Source organism: Delphinus delphis, chromosome 10 (assembly GCF_949987515.2).
Source record: "Delphinus delphis chromosome 10, mDelDel1.2, whole genome shotgun sequence".
In the NCBI taxonomy this organism is placed as follows: domain Eukaryota; kingdom Metazoa; phylum Chordata; class Mammalia; order Artiodactyla; family Delphinidae; genus Delphinus; species Delphinus delphis.
The window spans coordinates 26216009-26235639 of NC_082692.2; the positions used below are offsets into that span (position 1 = coordinate 26216009).

Genomic DNA, 19631 nt, shown 5'->3' on the forward strand with positions numbered 1-19631 from the left:
AAGTATACACTGGGAATTAAAGGCTAATTCAGAATAAAACAGGCTTCACAATTTAATTGATTTATCACTATTTGTCCAGAATGTTCTGGAGGCTCTACTCTGAAGAAAATAGCTACAGCAAGACATGAGAAAAATAGTCATGCTTCAGTTGGAAGCTCAGCTTCCAAAGTCATCAATGTATAACTTAGTTCTGAGGGCAGGAGAAAATGTGTAAAATTGATATTGGGGGGTAATTTCTTAACCTATCTTTTATGGGCAATCATGATATTTATGGAATTTCAAGGTTAACTTGGAGGGAAATACAGATTATTTAGAAACACAATTTGTTGTTTTGGATTCAGTGAACAGGACCCGACAAAAAGTTTATTAGGGAGATGAGTCTAAAATTTTGGTCAATATTTATTAAATATATGCAGTTTTTTTAATACATCAGTTATACCTCATTAAAGCTGTAAAAGAATTTAATGCGTTAGAGAAGCAGAAAAACAAATATAATTTTGATGAGTTCCCATTCTATTGATGAACAAGTACGTATTGATGAGTGCCCTTGAAACATAATAGTTTATTATGAAGTATGACACACATGTTCAGAAAAGTTTGCAAAGTAAAAAGTACAAGTTCAGCTAAATAAGAATCCATTCTAGTGGGTATGTAGTGGGATCTCATGGTTGTTTTAATTTGCATATCTCTAATATTTAATGTGATTTGAGCACTTTTAAAATTTTTATTTTCTATTTGGTATCTTGTTTTGTGAAGTAGCTGTTCTCTTGCCATTTTTTTTTAAAAAATAGATCTTTATTGGAGTATAATTGCTTCACAATACTGTGTTAGTTTCTGTTGTACACCAAAGTGAATCAGCCATATGTATACATATGTCCCCATATACCCTCCCTCTTGAGCCTCCCTCCCATCCTCCCTATCCCACCCCTCTAGGTCATCGCAAAGCACCGAGCTGATCTCCCTGTGCTACGCTGCTGCTTCCCACTAGCTAACTATTTTACATTCGGTAGTGTATATAAGTCTTTGCTACTCTCACTTCGCCCCAGCTTCCCCCTCCCATCCTGTGTCCTCAAGTCTACTCTCTATGTCTACATCTTTATTCCTGCCCTGCCCTTTTAAAATGATGAATTATCTTTTTTATATTGATTTGTTGAAGTCTTTTTTTTCAGATCAAGCAACATTTATTAATAATTACTATTATTATTACAAAAAGCAAATATTGGTTTTCTTTTTAACATCTTTATTGGAGTATAATTGCTTTACAATGGTGTGTTAGTTTCTGCTTTATATCAAAGTGAATCAGTTATACATATACATATGTTCCCATATCTCTTCCCTCTTGCGTCTCCCTCCCTCTCACCCTCCCTATCCCACCCCTCTAGGTGGTCACAAAGCACCGAGCTGATCTCCCTGTGCTATGCGGCTGCTTCCTACTAGCTATCTATTTTACGTTTGGTAGTGTATATATGTCCATGCCACTCTCTCACTTTGTCACAGCTTACCCTTCCCCCTCCCCATATCCTCAAGTCCATTCTCTACTAGGTCTGTGTCTTTATTCCCATCTTACCACTAGGTTCTTCATGACATTTTTTTTTCTTAGATTCCATATATGTGTGTTAGCATACGGTATTTGTCTTTCTCTTTCTGACTTACTTCACTCTGTATGACAGACTCTAGGTCTATCCACCTCATTACAAATAGCTCAATTTCGTTTCTTTTTATGGCTGAGTAATATTCCATTGTATATATGTGCCACAACTTCTTTATCCATTCATCCGATGATGGACACTTAGGTTGCTTCCATGTCCTGGCTATTGTAAATACAGCTGCAATGAACATTTTTTTTTTTAACATCTTTATTGGGGTATAATTGCTTTACAATGGTGTGTTAGTTTCTGCTTTATATCAAAGTGAATCAGTTATACATATACATATGTTCCCATATCTCTTCCCTCTTGAGTCTCCCTCCCTCTCACTCTCTCTATCCCACCCCTCCAGGCGGTCACAAAGCACCGAGTCAATATCCCTGTGCCATGCGGCTGCTTCCCACTAGCTATCTACCTTACATTTGTTAGTATATATGTGTCCATGCCTCTCTCTCGCCCTGTCACAGCTCACCCTTCCCCCTCCCCATATCCTCAAGTCCGTTCTCCAGTAGGTCTGTGTCTTTATTCCTGTCTTACCCCTAGGTTCTTCATGACATTTTTTTTTCTTAAATTCCATATATATGTGTTAGCATACGGTATTTGTCTCTCTCTTTCTGACTTACTTCACTCTGTATGACAGACTCTAAGTCTATCCACCTCATTACAAATAGCTCAATTTCGTTTCTTTTTATGGCTGAGTAATATTCCATTGTATATATGTACCACATCTTCTTTATCCATTCATCCGATGATGGGCACCTAGGTTGTTTCCATCTCTGGGCTATTGTAAATAGAGCTGCAATGAACATTTTGGTACATGACTCTTTTTGAATTTTGGTTTTCTCAGGGTATATGCCCAGTAGTGGGATTGCTGGGTCATATGGTAGTTCTATTTTTAGTTTTTTAAGGAACCTCCATACTGTTCTCCATAGTGGCTGAACCAATTCACATTCCCACCAGCAGTGCAAGAGGGTTCCCTTTTCTCCACACCCTCTCCAGCATTTATTGTTTCTAGAGTTTTTGATGATGGGCATTCTGACTGGTGTGAGACGATATCTCATTGTAGTTTTGATTTGCCTTTCTCTAATGATTAATGATGTTGAGCATTCTTTCATGTGTTTGTTGGCAGTCTGTATATCTTCTTTGGAGAAATGTCTATTTAGGTCTTCTGCCCATTTTTGGATTGGGTTGTTTGTTTTTTTGTTATTGAGCTGCATGAGCTGCTTATAAATTTTGGAGATTAATCCTTTGTCAGTTGCTTCATTTGCCAATATTTTCTCCCATTCTGAGGGTTGTCTTTTGGTCTTGTTTCTGGTTTCCTTTGCTGTGCAAAAGCTTTGAAGTTTCATTAGGTCCCATTTGTTTTTTTTTGTTTTTATTTCCATTTCTCTAGGAGGTGGGTCAAAAAGGATCTTGCTGTGATTTATGTCATAGAGTGTTCTGCCTATGTTTTCCTCTAAGAGTTTGATAGTTTCTGGCCTTACATTTAGGTCTTTAGTCCATTTTGAGCTTATTTTTGTGTATGGTGTTAGGGAGTGATCTAATCTCATACTTTTACATGTACCTGTCCAGTTTTCCCAGCACCACTTATTGAAGAGACTGTCCTTTCTCCACTGTACATTTCTGCCACCTTTATCAAAGATAAGGTGTCCATATGTGCGTGGGTTTATCTCTGGGCTTTCTATCCTGTTCCATTGATCTATCTTTCTGTTTTTGTGCCAGTACCATACTGTCTTGATTACTGTAGCTTTGTAGTATAGTCTGAAGTCAGGGAGCCTGATTCCTCCAGCTCCGTTTTTCGTTCTCAAGATTGCTTTGGCTATTCGGGGTCTTTTGTGTTTCCATACAAATTGTGAAATTTTTTGTTCTAGTTCTGTGAAAAATGCCATTGGTAGTTTGATAGGGATTGCATTGAATCTATAGATTGCAATGAACATTTTGAGCAGGTGTCTCACTGTTGTGGCCTTTCCCGTTGCGGAGCACAGGCTCCGGACACTCAGGCTCAGCAACCATGGCTCATGGGACCAGCCGCTCCGCGGCATGTGGGATCTTCCCGGACTGGGGCACGAACCCGTGTCCCCTGCATCGGCAGCCGGACTCTCAACCACTGCACCACCAGGGAAGCCCCGTAACTCTTTTTGAATTATGATATTTTTCAGGGTATATGCCCAGTAGTGGAATTGCTGGGTCATGTTGGAATGTACCTTTTGTTGGTTATATGTGTTACAAATACCTTTGCCCACTCTGTGGCTTCCTTTTTCACTTTCTTAATGTTATCTCTAGATAATTGGAAAAACTTTATTTAATACAATTCAGTTTATAGACCTTTCCCAAGATGAATTGTACATTTTGATGAACTATGGTAGACGAGTATATGCAATATGGTTTTTTTTAACATCTTTATTAGAGTATAATTGCTTTACAATGGTGTGTTAGTTTCTGCTTTACAACAAAATGAATCAGTTATATATATACATATGTTCCCATATCTCTTCCCTCTTCCATCTCCCTCCTTCCCTCCCACCCTCCCTATCCCACCCCTCCAGGTGGTCACAAAGCACCGAGCTGATCTCCCTGTGCTATGCGGCTGCTTCCCACTAGCTATCTACCTTACGTTTGGTAGTGTATATATGTCCATGCCTCTCTCTCGCTTTGTCACAGCTTACCCTTCCCCCTCCCCATATCCTCAAGTCCATTCTGTAGTAGGTCTGTGTCTTTATTCCTGTCTTACCCCTAGGTTCTTCATGACATTTTTTTTTCTTAAATTCCATATATATGTGTTAGCATACGGTATTTGTCTCTCTCTTTCTGACTTACTTCACTCTGTATGACAGACTCTAGGTCTATCCACCTCATTACAAATAGCTCAATTTTGTTTCTTTTTATGGCTGAGTAATATTCCACTGTATGTATGTGCCACATCTTCTTTATCCATTCATCTGATGATGGACACGTAGGTTGTTTCCATCTCTGGGCTATTGTAAATAGAACTGCAGTGAACATTTTGGTACATGACTCTTTTTGAATTATGGTTTTCTCAGGGTATATGCCCAGTAGTGGGATTGCTGGGTCGTATGGTAGTTCTATTTTTAGTTTTTTAAGGAACCTCCATACTGTTCTCCATAGTGGCTATATCAATTCACATTCCCACCAACAGTGCAAGAGGGTTCCCTTTTCTCCACACCCTCTCCAGCATTTATTGTTTCTAGATTTTTTGATGATGGCCATTCTGACTGGTGTGAGATGATATCTCATTGTAGTTTTGATTTGCATTTCTCTAATGATTAGTGATGTTGAGCATTCTTTCATGTGTTTGTTGGCAGTCTGTATATCTTCTTTGGAGGAATGTCTGTTTAGGTCTTCTGCCCATTTTTGGATTGGGTTGTTTGTTTTTTTGTTATTAAGCTGCATGAGCTGCTTATAATTTTGGAGATTAATCCTTAGTCAGTTGCTTCATTTGCAAATATTTTCTCCCATTCTGAGGGTTGTCTTTTGGTCTTGTTTATCGTTTCCTTTGCTGTGCAAACGCTTTGAAGTTGCTTTAGGATCATCGTATGACCAATATTTGTGAATGTTTTATGCAAGCTTGAAAAGAATATGTATTCTTTGTGAGTCTAGTTTTGCATCTACACATATTATGTTGTTTGCTAATTATATTAGTCAAAACTGTTGCATCCTTACTATTTTCTTGTTTATTTAATTTGCCACTGTTATTTTTGGTATATCTGCTCATTTTTGCTTTATTCTGAAGCTATGATGCTAGGCACATACATACTTACTATTCTTATAACATCGGTGTCTTTTTTACTGTGGAGTATCCCTCTTTATTTTTAATTGTTTTCTGCAAGAGGATTGGTTAAAATTACTTAGTTCACCATTTTGGGGACAAAATAGATGTGAACTTTGCTGGAAAGACACAGCTCCTTCTCTCAGGGAGTGTACTGTAAAGAGGAGGCAGTCTGATAAAAGACACTTACAGTACAGTCTTGAAGCACTGAGGTAAAGCATGCCCTGTGTGGTAGCCCACAGCGGGCTACTTAAAACAGACGAAGTTGACAAGGAAGGCTCCCAGAGGAGGTGGCGTCTGAGCTGGGTTTGCTCTTGTTTGGGGACTCGGTTTAGGTGGCTCAGCTCTCAAGCGTGGCAAGGAAACTGGGGCGCAGGTGGCGGGGAAGGAAGGGGTTCTAAATGCACAAAGCTGTTCCCAATCATTTGCTATTTCAAGGAGTTTTCCGATGTCCACTATTGTAAATAGGTAGCACTGCAGTGGAGAACTTTGAGCATGAACCCTTGCCCGTGTTCTATACTATTTCTTTAGGACAAGTTCCTCGAAGAAGACTTACTGCAGCAAGAGGTGCGGACATTTTTATTCACAAAAGGGGGCATCTAGCTCTAGGTCATAGGAGGCTTTTAGAAATAAATTATAGTGGAGCCAAGTTTTGAGGGATGATTAGGAGTTAGACAGGGTGAAAGTAGGCATATAAAAACCTGGGGAATCTCACGGGCACAGAGGAGGGTGGAGGTAAATAATTCAGGGTGGGCTGGCTTAGTCACAAGCTGTGGGGAGTCGTGCTAAAAGAGGGGACTTAAATGTAAACTAGGTTTATATTTGATTCCATCAAAGAAGTTCAGTTAATAAAATCGTATAAAGTCCTTTAACCTTTTTCTTACCTTTGAAGTTCATGGAATCCATTTGTACCATATTCCTCAAATCATTATAACCGTTATCTTTTATATACCAGAACTTATTTTCCTTCCATCTCCCCAGGTGATTTTAGCATCTGGAACGTATTCTGTTTCCCCTCCGTTGCCCACCATCATCCTAAGTTGTGACAACTTCCGTTTACTTCTTTCCTATTCCGCTACGTCCATGTGTCCTCGGATGGGACTTATAGGTCTAAGCCCAGCTTCCCCACTTTTTAGCTGTGTAATTTCTGACAGGTTTTTTAACCTCTCTCTGTCTCCGTTTCCTTGTGAGAGCCTCAACAATATCCTTCACAGGGTTGTGATAATTAAATGAAATCACATATGCAAAAACACCTGGCTTGTCTCGGCAGCATGACGGCAAGGATTTCCCCTCCATTGTGAGTATCTGCATTCATCCAGGTTGAAAATGCCTTTTGTTACAGTTTAGAGCAGCTTGAAGCAGCTTTAAAAAGGGAAATCAGAGAAGAACTGCATTATCCCATGAGCCTTCTCTTAGCGGTGGCTCCTCTCATTTAGGGGCAAAGCCCAAGCTGGTGAGAGCACCTCACCTTTCTTCGAGCGCTAGATTTGAGCATAAAATGAGGAGTCCGGACTTTAAGGCTTTCCCTTTACCAGCTTTCACACATTTGAGAAGCACTGCGTTTTCATGTTAAAATAGTATCCGTTTCCTTCTCTTAGGTCACTCTTGCCTTCTTTCTGCTCCGTCCCTATTCTCCATCTTTCCCTTCCCCCACATCACAAAAAAGAATACAAACTTTGGTCATTTCAGATACCAAAAGATCATGGCAGGCTGACTAATTTTGCACAGGCTTTCTGTGAAAGCTCCACATGTGCTGCCGTTTTGGGTTGCATAATTGATTTAATCTCTGATTTTAGAGGAACACTGAACTCTTTTCGTGGGACTCTGCGTACATTTCTCTAGGGCAAAAACTGTCCTACTTTTTTTCTCTCTGGTATCTGTTTAGTGCTAGACCATTTCCCCCCAAGAATCTAAACTACCCTCCGTGAAATAAATGAAATCACAGTTGGAAAACGGCTTACTGGCCAGATAAGAGCTATACCACGCACATTTTCTTCACATTCTCCTCCTTCCCACATCCCTTCTTTCTGCTCTCGCACATCTTTGTTTTGGCTAAGAGGGTGTGTTAGTCACTCAGCTGAGGATTGACGTTCCCTACGTGGAGCCTCTGTGTACCTTAGTGTTTTATTGGGAAAGCACACGCTGTGGGGTCCAATCCTTGCATGCCCGTTGGCCTACTGTGTGACTCCAGGGAAATTTACTTACCCCTCTGAGTCTTACTTTCAACAGTCCCTGTAGACCAATGGTTGTGCAGGCTGAACTCTAGAGCTAGGTATGTAGCAAGCTGGAAACTCACACCGAGCCTTTGGCTAACCAGGTATATATATGGGGTGCCAACTGGGGAAAATGATTTTATGCCCCTGAAAGACCACTTAGCCAAAAGCACAACCAGGCAATTTTAAGTTTCCATTTACTTCATTTTACCATATTTGGCAACCTCATTTTACCATATTTGGCAACCTCATTTTACCATATTTGGCAACCTCATTTTGGGTTATGTTTTCAGGAATTTCTAAGTGGAAAGGCATGTTTGATAGCAGATGTGTTTTGTCAACTTCTCCAATCCAGTATATAGTTTGGAAACAATCTTCTCACTAGTTGCTTCTTAAAAAATCTAATGCTTTGTAATATTTTATGTACTCTAAGATATATTTTCTGAAGAAAATAATCTTTGCCAGGTCCGTACTCAGAAACACAATTTTAGTAATTTCCCCAAATTATTCTCATACTGTGAAAGTGACCAAAGTCTGCTGTTTACATCAGCAGATTAAGGTCAAAAGTAATTCCCAACTGCTATTTGAGTATCACAGCTTGAAGGTTGTGTCCTTTTACTGCTAAAAGAATTTGGGCTTAGATAATAACCTATTACTTGTTTAACAGAACACAGCCTAAACAGACCATTGTTCAAATTCAGACTGATACTTACTAGTTGGATAAATTTGGACGAGTCCCTTAACCCCTTAGCCTCATTCTGTATGAATATTTAACACTGAGATAAGAATCATATTTACTTCTCAAGTGTGTTGTGAAGACTTTTTTTTTTAAATGCCAGGGGAATGGGTGCAGTAGATTTATGGTAATCAGTATTTTTTTTTTTTTTTTTTTGGTATGTGGGCCTCTCACTGTTGTGGCCTCTCCTGTTGTGGAGCACAGGCTCGGGACACGCAGGCTCAGCGGCCATGGCTCACGGGCCCAACCGCTCCGTGGCATGTGGGATCCTCCCGGACCGGGGCACGAACCCGTGTCTCCTGCATTGGCAGGCGGACTCTCAACCACTGCGCCACCAGGGAAGCCCCAGTATTTTTTTTTAAATTTATTTATTTATGGCTGTGTTGGGTCTTCGTTTCTGTGCGAGGGCTTTCTGTAGTTGTGGCAAGCGGGGGCCACTCTTCATTGCGGTGCGCGGGCCTCTCACTATCGCAGCCTCTTTTGTTGCGGAGCACAGGCTCCAGATGCACAGGCTCAGTAATTGTGGCTCACAGGCCCAGTTGCTCCGCAGCATGTGGGATCTTCCCAGACCAGCGCTCGAACCTGTGTTCCCTGCATTGGCAGGCAGACGCTCAACAACTGCGCCACCCGGGAAGCCCCTGTTGTGAAGATTTAATGCTAAAATACATGTAGAGCAATGTGGGGATCCAGCGGTAGACAGTGTATCAATCAGGTTTTGCTGTAATAATGTTGTGTAACAAAGAATCACCAAGTCTCAGTGGCTCACAACAACAAATATTGATGCCAGGCTTGATCTGACTTGGTTCCAGCTCATGGATTCTGTTCGGGTCTGCTGTGTACGTCTCTTCATCCAGGCCCTAGAGGTTATTTAAGAAATTCTCCTTTCATGGCAGGGAACATTATTGCAAGTGACCTGGTGAAACTTGCCAAGCATTTTAAAGCATCAACTCAGAATTGGCATTACTGTCACTTCTACCTGAATTTCATTGGGCAAAACAAGTCATGTGTCCAGGCTCAGTATTAATAGGTCAGGAAAGTATACTCTGCCCTAAGAAGAGTGAATATTTGCTGAACAATAATCCAATCTCCCTCAGAGAAGTTTACTGCATCTCATTTTTCCACCTTTTCTTTTTTCATCTATGAACACTGGCCTTTCTCCATCTAGTCTACTTTATAGCATCTACTTTGCATTCTCAAAATTACATCACAATTTCCCTCTCCCTCCTTAAATTTCAAATTAATTTACATGATATACTTTTCTTGTAAACAGGTACTTTAGAAAATCCCTTAGAAAAAGAAAAAAAGCTCCTGATTCTCCTTAGAGCTTCAGAGGGAGTCTTTTGTGACCGTTTCATCGGAATTCGTATTGATCCAGGAACAATTGGTAAGAGTAAAGTGCAGCTTTATTAAAAATGAAATGTGTGTGTGTTTCTGATAGGGAAGTACCATTCATAGAACACCTACTAAATTCCAGGCACTCTTCTAGAGAATTTATTATTTCACTTACCAGCTCTCCTGTAAGGAGTATACATTTTACAGATGTCAAAACTAAGCCTCAGAGATGGTGAACAATATGCAGAAAGCCACACAGTTTTATACTGTCAGAACTTAGATTCATATCCAGATTGGTCACACACCAAAGGCTGGATGAAGAGTCTGTGTTATCAACTTTAAATACTATGTGGTTATTGATATATTTTTTAAACTGATAGCTCTATAGATTACTAAGAAACATTTACTGTTGGCAGTTTCTTCCTTTGATACTGCCACAATACCAAATCCTGTTTTATTTTATTATTTTTTTAATGTTTATTTATTTATTCATTTATTTATTTATTTATTATTAGTCATCCATTTTATACACATCAGTGTATACAGGTTAATCCCAATCTCCCAATTCAAATCCTGTTTTAAAGCACAGAAGAGCACAGAAACTAGGACTGGACTTGTATAACTATGATGTAAGGGCCACTCAATAACTTACTTTTAAGGGAAAGGTATAAGAGGCTTTTTATAGATTTCTAGCATTTTAAAATTCTCTTTGTATGGTAATCCTAGTTTTATAAGATTTCAGTGACTCAGTAAAAACAATCATGTTAGGATAGTTTGAAGTTTGGTAACCTGGTTTCATAAAGTATAGCCATTGCCGTATAATACTTTGATAGTGCTTTATTGTTTTCAAATGATTTTTCATATATGCTATTTATTTTATCTTTTTAAGAATATGAGGTTAAGGAATATTTTACTTTTTTCAAATTGACAAGCTAGATGGATCACAACAGGAGCATGGACTCTTTTTGCCTGTGGTGTCCACTCTGTTCCAGGGAGTGCCACGTTGAACTGGACTTTGTGTTAGGAGCATATGAGGGTACCTGTCTTGATCCCCATGCCAGCTGTATTGCCAAACAAGTGTTTCTAAAAATTTCTCTGATACTAAATTGAAAAAGGAATGAAATGTTTGTCACTGCATGCTTAAAATTTGGTGATATCATAAGTAAATAACATATTTTAATCTCTTCAAGTATTATAATCTCCTTGAAACAACTAGGAAATGGTGTCATTTTACAGTTAACCTTTGGTGATTGGGAATGATCAGGAAATCTGCTTTCTGGTAAATGGAAGGAAATAAACTGGTTTTTGTTAAAAATCTTTGTAGGTAGAAATTTCTCTAAATTATTCCATGTTACTTTCCTGTCTAGCTTACTTAACTAATAGTGATTAATTTTTTGATGATGATGATGATATTATTATTATGAAAGATTGATTCCAGGTCCTGTCCTAAAAGTGGGAGTATTTTTTCCATTTCCACTAATCCTTATTTTAGTTGTATTATCTTCTGAATTTTTGCTGAATTAGAGTATGGTAAAATCATGGATGTTGACTTAAACACTTGGTTAGTTTCTAATTAACTGAGCTGTTTTAGTTCACATTGGATGAAAACCCAAGGCATATTATTTGTACCTTACTGGTTTTTACTTCCCTTACACATTTTCTGCTAAAATTTGTGAAATCTTTAGATTTCAAGATTAGTGATTTGCAATAAAATGGGGGTGCACTAATCCAGGAGTATGAAGACAATCAATCCATTTGGGTGCAGGAAGAAAATATTAGCACTTTTATTCAAACATGTATGAATATATTCATTTGTATGTATGGTTATTTATCTACAAACAAATAGACATGTGTTAGGTGTGCATGATCATAATTTTGTTACTGCTTGGGTTCATGCTCAAAACATGTTTAGGCCACTAGAATATGAGGAATTTTGCTTCATGTGATTTTAAATGGCAATAAAATGTGTAAGAGGAAATACCTGAAGGAATAAAACTGGACTGCATCAAGCATGTCCCTGGTAAGACTTTAATTTATGAGTCTGAAATAAATTATATTTTGAACAAATGAGCTAGAGATTTATCCTTTGATATCTGTAATACAAAAATATCTGAGATCCAGCTATGGAAAACAAAGCTAATAGCAGCAAATCTCTTTCCTCAGGAAACAAAATTACCTTGCCTTTGGAAAGTCTACTGTATAACACAAAATATCAAAACCAGTTAACTTCCAACAGAATTGCAAATGGTTTGGAGTGACTTACTGGTAGAAATCTAACTAGTTAGCTGGGAATATACCATTAGAGTGGTCTGTTTCCCAGCTCTTGGATTACTAGATGTGGTGTAGCATTCATTTCTCTATAGCTTTTGAGAGAATAAAAATGTTTCATAGCCAAGTGAGATGTTAAGTGTTCTTTTTCTGATAAGGTGGACATCTTCATATATAGTTTCTATATCATGTATCTTGCACAATAAGCTCTCTAATGAGTTTTGCTTATGTGGCCTTAATTTCTTGGAAGGATTTTCCTATCCAACTGTTGCTCCTTTTATTTTCAGGGGTGTTTGGGAAACTTCAGCTTCATAGTGCTTATCCTAAGAAATCCTGGACACATCTTGGGGCTGACATTGCCTCAGGCAATGAGAGGTAAGGAATGAGAGTAACTTAGGGATGTAGCTTTTGGTTTGGTTTGCTTCTGCTGGAGGTTTTGTTACAATATGAAATTAAATTTTAGATTAAGGATCATAAGTTAAGGATGAATAAATAGAAAAATAAAAGGCTAGAAGGAATTTAAAATATTCTCTGTCACATAATGGAGGAAGAACAAAACAAGCTAAAGGCAGGGGGGATATAATTTATTTAAGAAGTAAATTTTAGATCACACATGTTTTCTGCTGCCAATAAATCTTTAAAAATATGAATTCTATGAGATAATAGATGAAATATAAGGAGGGACCGCAATGTCTGAATTGAAATGATAGGTGGTGAAGAGATAGATAGAAATGAAATAAGAGTGAGATGAAGCACATAAAGTATCTTATGGAATTTAAATTGCAGTAATAGAATTTAATAATGCATTGGAGGCAGTAAAGAATGAAATCACTACTGTGTCAAAGTGAGCAGGCAACATGAAGAAATTGATGGAGTCTACATGAATGAAGAAGACAAAATCAAGAGATAAAAATAATAAAAGAGAAGGTATTAGAAATAGAGAACAGAAAATAAAAGCGCATTTTGATAACTGCTCTTTTTAATGAGTCCAGAATAATGACAACACAAAGAATAACTAAAACTTAACTAAAATACACATAACAGACCTGGGATTATTTCTATTTAATTTGAATAACATCGAGAATAACGATAGATACATATCCTCACAGTACAAGAAAAAAAAGTGAAAAAGTAAAAGAAAAACAAAAAGGGACATAAAGCTTGATAACATTAGAATTTTCTGCAATATCAAATGTAGGAAGATAGTGGTGCAAAATCTAGAAATGTTCAGGGGAAAAAAGATTATAAGCAAAGGCCTGGCTTGTAAACATAGACCCTGCTAAAATGCTGTTCACATGTGAATGCAAACAAAAGATTTCTTTTGCTTTGCAAGAACTGAAAAAAATTCAAAAATGTGTTATAATAAAGAGATTAAACTGAGTCTAAAATTTAAGAATACAAATAGAATTCAGGAATTGTATAAAGGTAGACAAAGTATAGATATCAAAGGCAAGCATTGGAATAAGTTAAATATAATACTGTAACTATGGTTATTAAAATAAGACAAATTCTAATTGCTCTTATAAAAGAAACTATATAAAATCTGAAAGTTAATGTATTAGTCAGGGTTCTGTTTCTATAAAATATATATAATAGTAGATTATATGTGTATGTATGTGTATGTGTATATATATATTATATACAGTATATGTTATATATAAAGAGAGATGTTTCAAGGAATTAACTCATATGCTTAGGAGAGCTATAAGTTCAAAATTTTGTAGGGCAGGCTGGCAGGGTGCAAAGACTTGAGCAGGATCTGATACTGTAATCTTGAAGTAGAATTTCTTCTTTTTCAGGGAAACTTCAATTTTGCTTTAAGGTCTTCCAACTGATTGATGAGGCCCACCCACATTACTGAGGGCCATTTCCTTCACTTAAAGTCACCTGACTGTAGATGTTAACCACATTTGCAAAATACCTTCACAACAACAGTAAGCTTCCTGTTTGATCGAATACCTGGCTACTATAGCCTAGCCAAGGTGACACATAAACTAACCATCACAGGTTATAATTCTCAAATAAAAATCTAGGTTTGAAATTGGGGACTATAGCCACAGGAAACTGGAGATGGAACATAAGAGAGCCATAGGATGTAAATATGTAAATATGAGTTAATTCTAACAGAATTAAAAATAGGACATATAGGTCTTCCCTGGTGGCGTAGTGGTTGGGAGTCTGCCTGCCAATGCAGGGGACGCGGGTTCGTGCCCCGGTCCAGGAGGATCCCACATGCCGTGGAGTGGCTGGGCCTGTGAGCCATGGCCACTGAGCCTGTGTGTCCGGAGCCTGTGCTCCGCGACGGGAGAGGCCACAGCAGTGAGAAGTCCACGTACCGCAAAATAAATAAATAAATAAATAAATAAATAAATAAATAAATAAATAAAATAAGACATATACCTTCCCAATCACCAGAGAGAAAAAAGAATGAAAGAAACTATAAAATAAAGGGTGAAATACAGAGAAGACCATGAAATAGTGATAACTAAAACAACAAAAAAGGTACAAAATGACAATAAAAGTAAGAAAGTAAGAATAAATCTGCCAATTATAAAAAGAAAATATGCTTGTTAAAAATGACCCTATATAAAAAAAAATGACCCTATATAGAAAAAAAATTAGTAATGAATAAAAATGTAATCATAACTTTTTTTATCAGAGGAAAACAAACAAGTTCAGAAAAATGTTTAGTTAAATATTGGACAAAATGAATCCTTAAAATAAAAATAAAATGGAAGCAAGGACTTCAAAATTATTCACAAGAAAAGTAAAAAATCAAAATAAATACATTTTATATTAATAAAGACTTCAATCTTCAGTGAGCCCCCAGTAGTAAGGAAAGTTTTATACCAGATAACATAATATAGAAATATATAAAGTAAATCGGTAAAAAATATGAGAGGAAATTAACAGAAACAAAAGTAATGAAAGTAATAAAATTTACTTACCTCTTTCAGTTTTTAACCTTTAGATTAAAATTATAAAGAAAATATTAAGAAATATAACCAATATAATAAAGGCAATTTAATTTGTATATATGTATAATATATCTTTACTCCAATATATATAATTAAAAACCTTAATGAATTTTAATAAACAGAAATTATATATTGATACAATATAATCACAATAAAATAAACATGGAGATTAAAATAAAAGTTTAGCCAACAACCTTAATCTCTTGCAAGATGGAAGAAAAAAAAGATAAACGCTCTCCTACATAACTTTTGTATCTAAGAGGAGATCAAACCTTTATCAATAGACTACTTGGAAAATAACAGTAATGAGAGTATTACATGAGAGATGGCCGTACGTGCCATCACATTAAATGCTTTCATTGTTGAATAAGAAAGTACAAAATAAACTAAGTTGTCAATGTAAGAAATCAGAAAGAAAATAACCAACAAATCTAATGAAATCAATCCGTACCTGATAAAGGCAGAAATTGATGAATTACAAAGTAGGAAATTAATAGACTTGATTTTTTTTAGAGGTACTGGTTTAATCTCTAATAACTAACCATACAAAGAGAACAAAATGTAATTCAGAAATGGGGATTCAACTATAATAGATATCAAAGAGATTAAAATTGTAATCTAAAAATGTATATATCTATATAGTGTCATTCTGAAATTAAAAAATTATATATAGAAATATAAATGATTGGGACTTCCCTCATGGTGCAGTGGTTAAGAATCCACCTGCCAATGCAGGGGACACAGGTTCGAGCCCTGGTCTGGAAAGATCCCACATGCCACGGAGCAACTAAGCCCATGCACCACAACTACTGAGCCTGTGCTCTAGAGCCTGTGAGCCACAGCTACTGAGCCCACGTACCACAACTACTGAAGCCGGCATGCCTAGAACCCATGCTCCACAACAAGAGAAGCCACCACAGTGAGAAGCCCATGCACCACAACGAAGAGGAGCCCCCGTTCGCCGCAACTAGAGAAAGCCCGCGCACAACAACAAAGGCCCAACACAGCCAAAAATAAATAAATAAATGAATAAATTTTAAAAAAAGAAATATAAATGATCATAATCAGCTAAAGAAGAATAAAACTGAAAGAACCAATAACAGCAAGACAAAGTTATCACAAATGTATTCCCAAGAATACATTTGGCTCAAGTAAATTTATGTCATGTTTTTCTAGCCATTCACTTAGTCATCAGACACTTACTGTGTTGTACAATCTATTCCATAGCATAGGAAAATATGTGAAGCTTTCCAATTTGTTTTAGCAAGCAAGATAAAGTAATTTATAAAACAGCTGCTAAAGGTAACTCAAAAAAAGAAAACTAAGGCAACATCCAAGCCATATCCTAAATAAAACAGCAACAAATGAAATCCAGTAATTTATTTTTTAAAAAAAGAGTATGATTTATTCAAGTGAAGGATGGTTCAAAATGAAATAATTAATATAATTTACCTAAACAAAAAATATAAAGACTAAGAATGTTCAGTTTGATACAAAACAGAAATGCATTTAGTAAAGTTCAGCTTGCATTCTTGGAATAAACAGTAAATTAAGACTATAAGGATACTTTTTCTTCTAAAAATGGAGCTACCATACGACCCAGCAATCCCACAACTAGGCATATACCCTGAGAAAACCATAATTCAAAAAGAGTCATGTACCAAAATGTTCACTGCAGCTCTATTTACAATAGCCAGGACATGGAAGCAGTGTAAGTGTCCATCAACAGATGAATGGATAAAGAAGATGTGGCACATATATACAATGGAATATTACTCAGACATTAAAAAAAAAGAAATTGAGTTATTTGTAGTGAGGAGGATGGACCTAGAGTCTATCATACAGAATGAAGTAAGTCAGAAAGAGAAAAACAAATGCTGTATGCTAACACATATATATGGAATCTAAAAAAAAAAAAAAAAAGGTCATGAAGAACCTAGGGGCAAAATGGGAATAAAGACACAGACCTACTAGAGAATGGACTTGAGGATACGGGGAGGGGGAAGGGTAAGCTGGGACAAAGTGAGAGAGTGACATGGACATATACACTACCAAACATAAAATAGATAGCTCGTGGGAAGCAGCCGCATAGCACAGGGAGATCAGCTCGGTGCTTTGTGACCAGCTGGAGGGGTGGTATAGGGAGGGTGAGAGGGAGGGAGACACAGAGGGAAGAGATATGGGGACATATGTATATGTATAACTGATTCACTTTGTTATAAAGCAGAAACTAACACACCATTGTAAAGCAATTATACTCCAGTAAAGATGTTAAAAAGAAAAGAAGAAGGAAATAAATAGGGTGGTATGATCCAAGATAGCTGGGGGTGGGGGTATCAGGTGTACTCTTTTATATTGAATGGACAAGGAAGATCCTTCTGGAGAAGGGAAATTTAAGCTGAGATATGAATGGTAAGAGGGATCCTCCTGTTTGGTGAGAATGGACAAGAGTTCTCAGTGAAGGACGGACATCCAACTGTGTCTCTGAGGTGGCCTTTGGGGCTCGGGGAACAGAAAGGTGGTCTCTCTAGCTGGACCAGAGTGAGCAGTAGGTAGAGTTGCATGACACGACAGATGCCAAGTCACATGGTACCTTGTTAGGTGTGAGAGGTCAAAGGGAAACTACTGAAAGGTTTTATGCAGGGGAATTGGTGGAGTCTGATATAGGTTTTGAAAATCACTCTGGCTGCTATGTAGATGATGGATCATGGAGACAAGAGCAGAAGCTGGGGTATCAGGAGGTCAGTCGAGGTCAAAAATCATAATGGCTAGGAGTAGAGGGAGTGGAGATCGAGAGAAGAAATGATGCTGTCTGGACTTGCTCATGAATTGAATGTTGAGGTGAGGGAAGTCCTTCAGGTTTTTGATTGACCAACCTGGTGGGTGGTGGAAGCACGCACTGAGATGGAGAGACTGGGAGAGGAACAAGCTTGTCAGGGTGGACGATAGTAGGGATGTGCTGAGTTGGAGACACCAAGTAGAGATGTGAAGAAGGCAATTTAACACATAACTTAGGGCTCACGGAGACAGTGACAGGGAGTCATCCTGGAAGTGAATGATGTTATTGATAAGAAGACTATCAATGGGTAGAGGAGAAAACTGGAGCCTGGAAATGAGATTGGGGCCAGTCTTATTTTTTAGAAGTTGATAGAGGAGGACCCGGCACAGGTGATTGAGAAACAGAGACCCAAGAGGTGATTCTGTGCTGGGAGAAAGAATGGAGAACACGAGGGACTTGAAAGAATGCCAGGATGGCTGACAAAGAGAACAGCCCAAGCCATGATGATAGGATTCCAAGGGGTAGTTACGGGTCAGGGCCATATTCATTGGTGATGTCAAGAATTTTTGTGTTTGGCCTCCTGAACATTGTGCAGCTGTTTTAGGTTTCTAAGGGGATAGTATGGGTGGGAGGTAGCACCGATAATCACATTTTTATATCTTAAAAAAATATTTCTAGCTATAATGAAGACTATAAGAGGAGTCAAAAATGGATCTAGGGATATCACTTAGGAGGTGCAAGCAAGAGATAGTGTAACTTGTGGTTAGGAGCTGAAGTGGCAATGGAGAGAAGTGGGCAGATGTATAGACAGGACAGAATCTCTTGGATGAATCGGGCGTGAGGTGCTTTCTTGGTTCTGGTTTACGTAGATGGATGGTGGCACCATTCACTAGAGGAGGACTAAACTTTTGGGGAAATGATTATGAGCTCAGATTTGGTCATGTTGAGTTTGAAGTGCTTTTCTGATCCCCTAAAGGATTTGTGAGGGAGGCATTTCCAACAGGGATCAATAAGAATCTTTCATCATTATCAGGTTAGCAAGTTGGAATTTGGCAGGAGCCATATGAATGGATTTTTCTTATAAGAATGTGTTAAAAACCTCATTCAAAATCTGAGCTACAGGCTATTTTGAAAGAAACTCAATTTTATTAATTAAAATTAGCGATAGTAATTAACTAGCTGCCACTTACTGAGTTCTTATCATGTGGGCTCACTCTGTGTCAGGCATCTACCAAGCATTTTATATACACGATCTCACTTAAATCTCTGAGTGCTATAAGTTAGGTATTATTATCTTCATTTTACAGATATAAAAACTGAGGCTGGAGAAGGTAAGTAAAATTTCCAAGGTCATAAAGCTAGAATTCCTGAGGCTGAATTTTTACCACAGTTGGTCTGATTCCATTGTTTGTGTTCTACATACTGCAAATATTAAAAACAAAATTATTTAGTATCAGTCCTGATGAGGAGTACTTTAATGAGTTTATATGAATGATATGTAATTATCACAGTGTATTTATTTTATGGATAATTTCTTTTTTTAACCTTTTAAAAATTTGTAACATAATTTAAGACTCACAAGAAGTTGCAAAAATAGTACAGAGTTCCCATGTACCCTTGACTTGGCACTCCCTGGTGGTATCTTACATAACCATAGACTTTATCAAATCCAGCAAGTTGATATTAGTACAGTATTAACCGAACTACAGACCTTATTCAAACTGTTTCTTTAAACATTGATCTACAATCTTTCTTCCATCAAAAGCCAGTTTAGTAAGTCTTTCTAATATACTGTTATGGGGACAGATTTTACTTGGACCCCTTTATGAACTTTCACCAAGAATTCTTTCTACCAGAATTGTAGATCTGAATTTATTTGCATATAATGTATT

General features: G+C 37.4%; 1 protein-coding gene across 5 annotated transcripts in view; it reads left to right on the top strand.

The window, feature by feature from the left end:
- Positions 1–19631, top strand: part of PKHD1 (PKHD1 ciliary IPT domain containing fibrocystin/polyductin) — a 435870-nt gene that overhangs the window by 295415 nt on the left and 120824 nt on the right. For all 5 annotated transcript variants that reach the window (XM_060021687.1, XM_060021686.1, XM_060021688.1 and 2 more), the window contains 2 exons: positions 9653–9766; positions 12270–12357. In XM_060021687.1, the coding sequence (XP_059877670.1) occupies positions 9653–9766; positions 12270–12357 (202 nt within the window). The remainder of the gene's footprint in view (positions 1–9652; positions 9767–12269; positions 12358–19631) is intronic.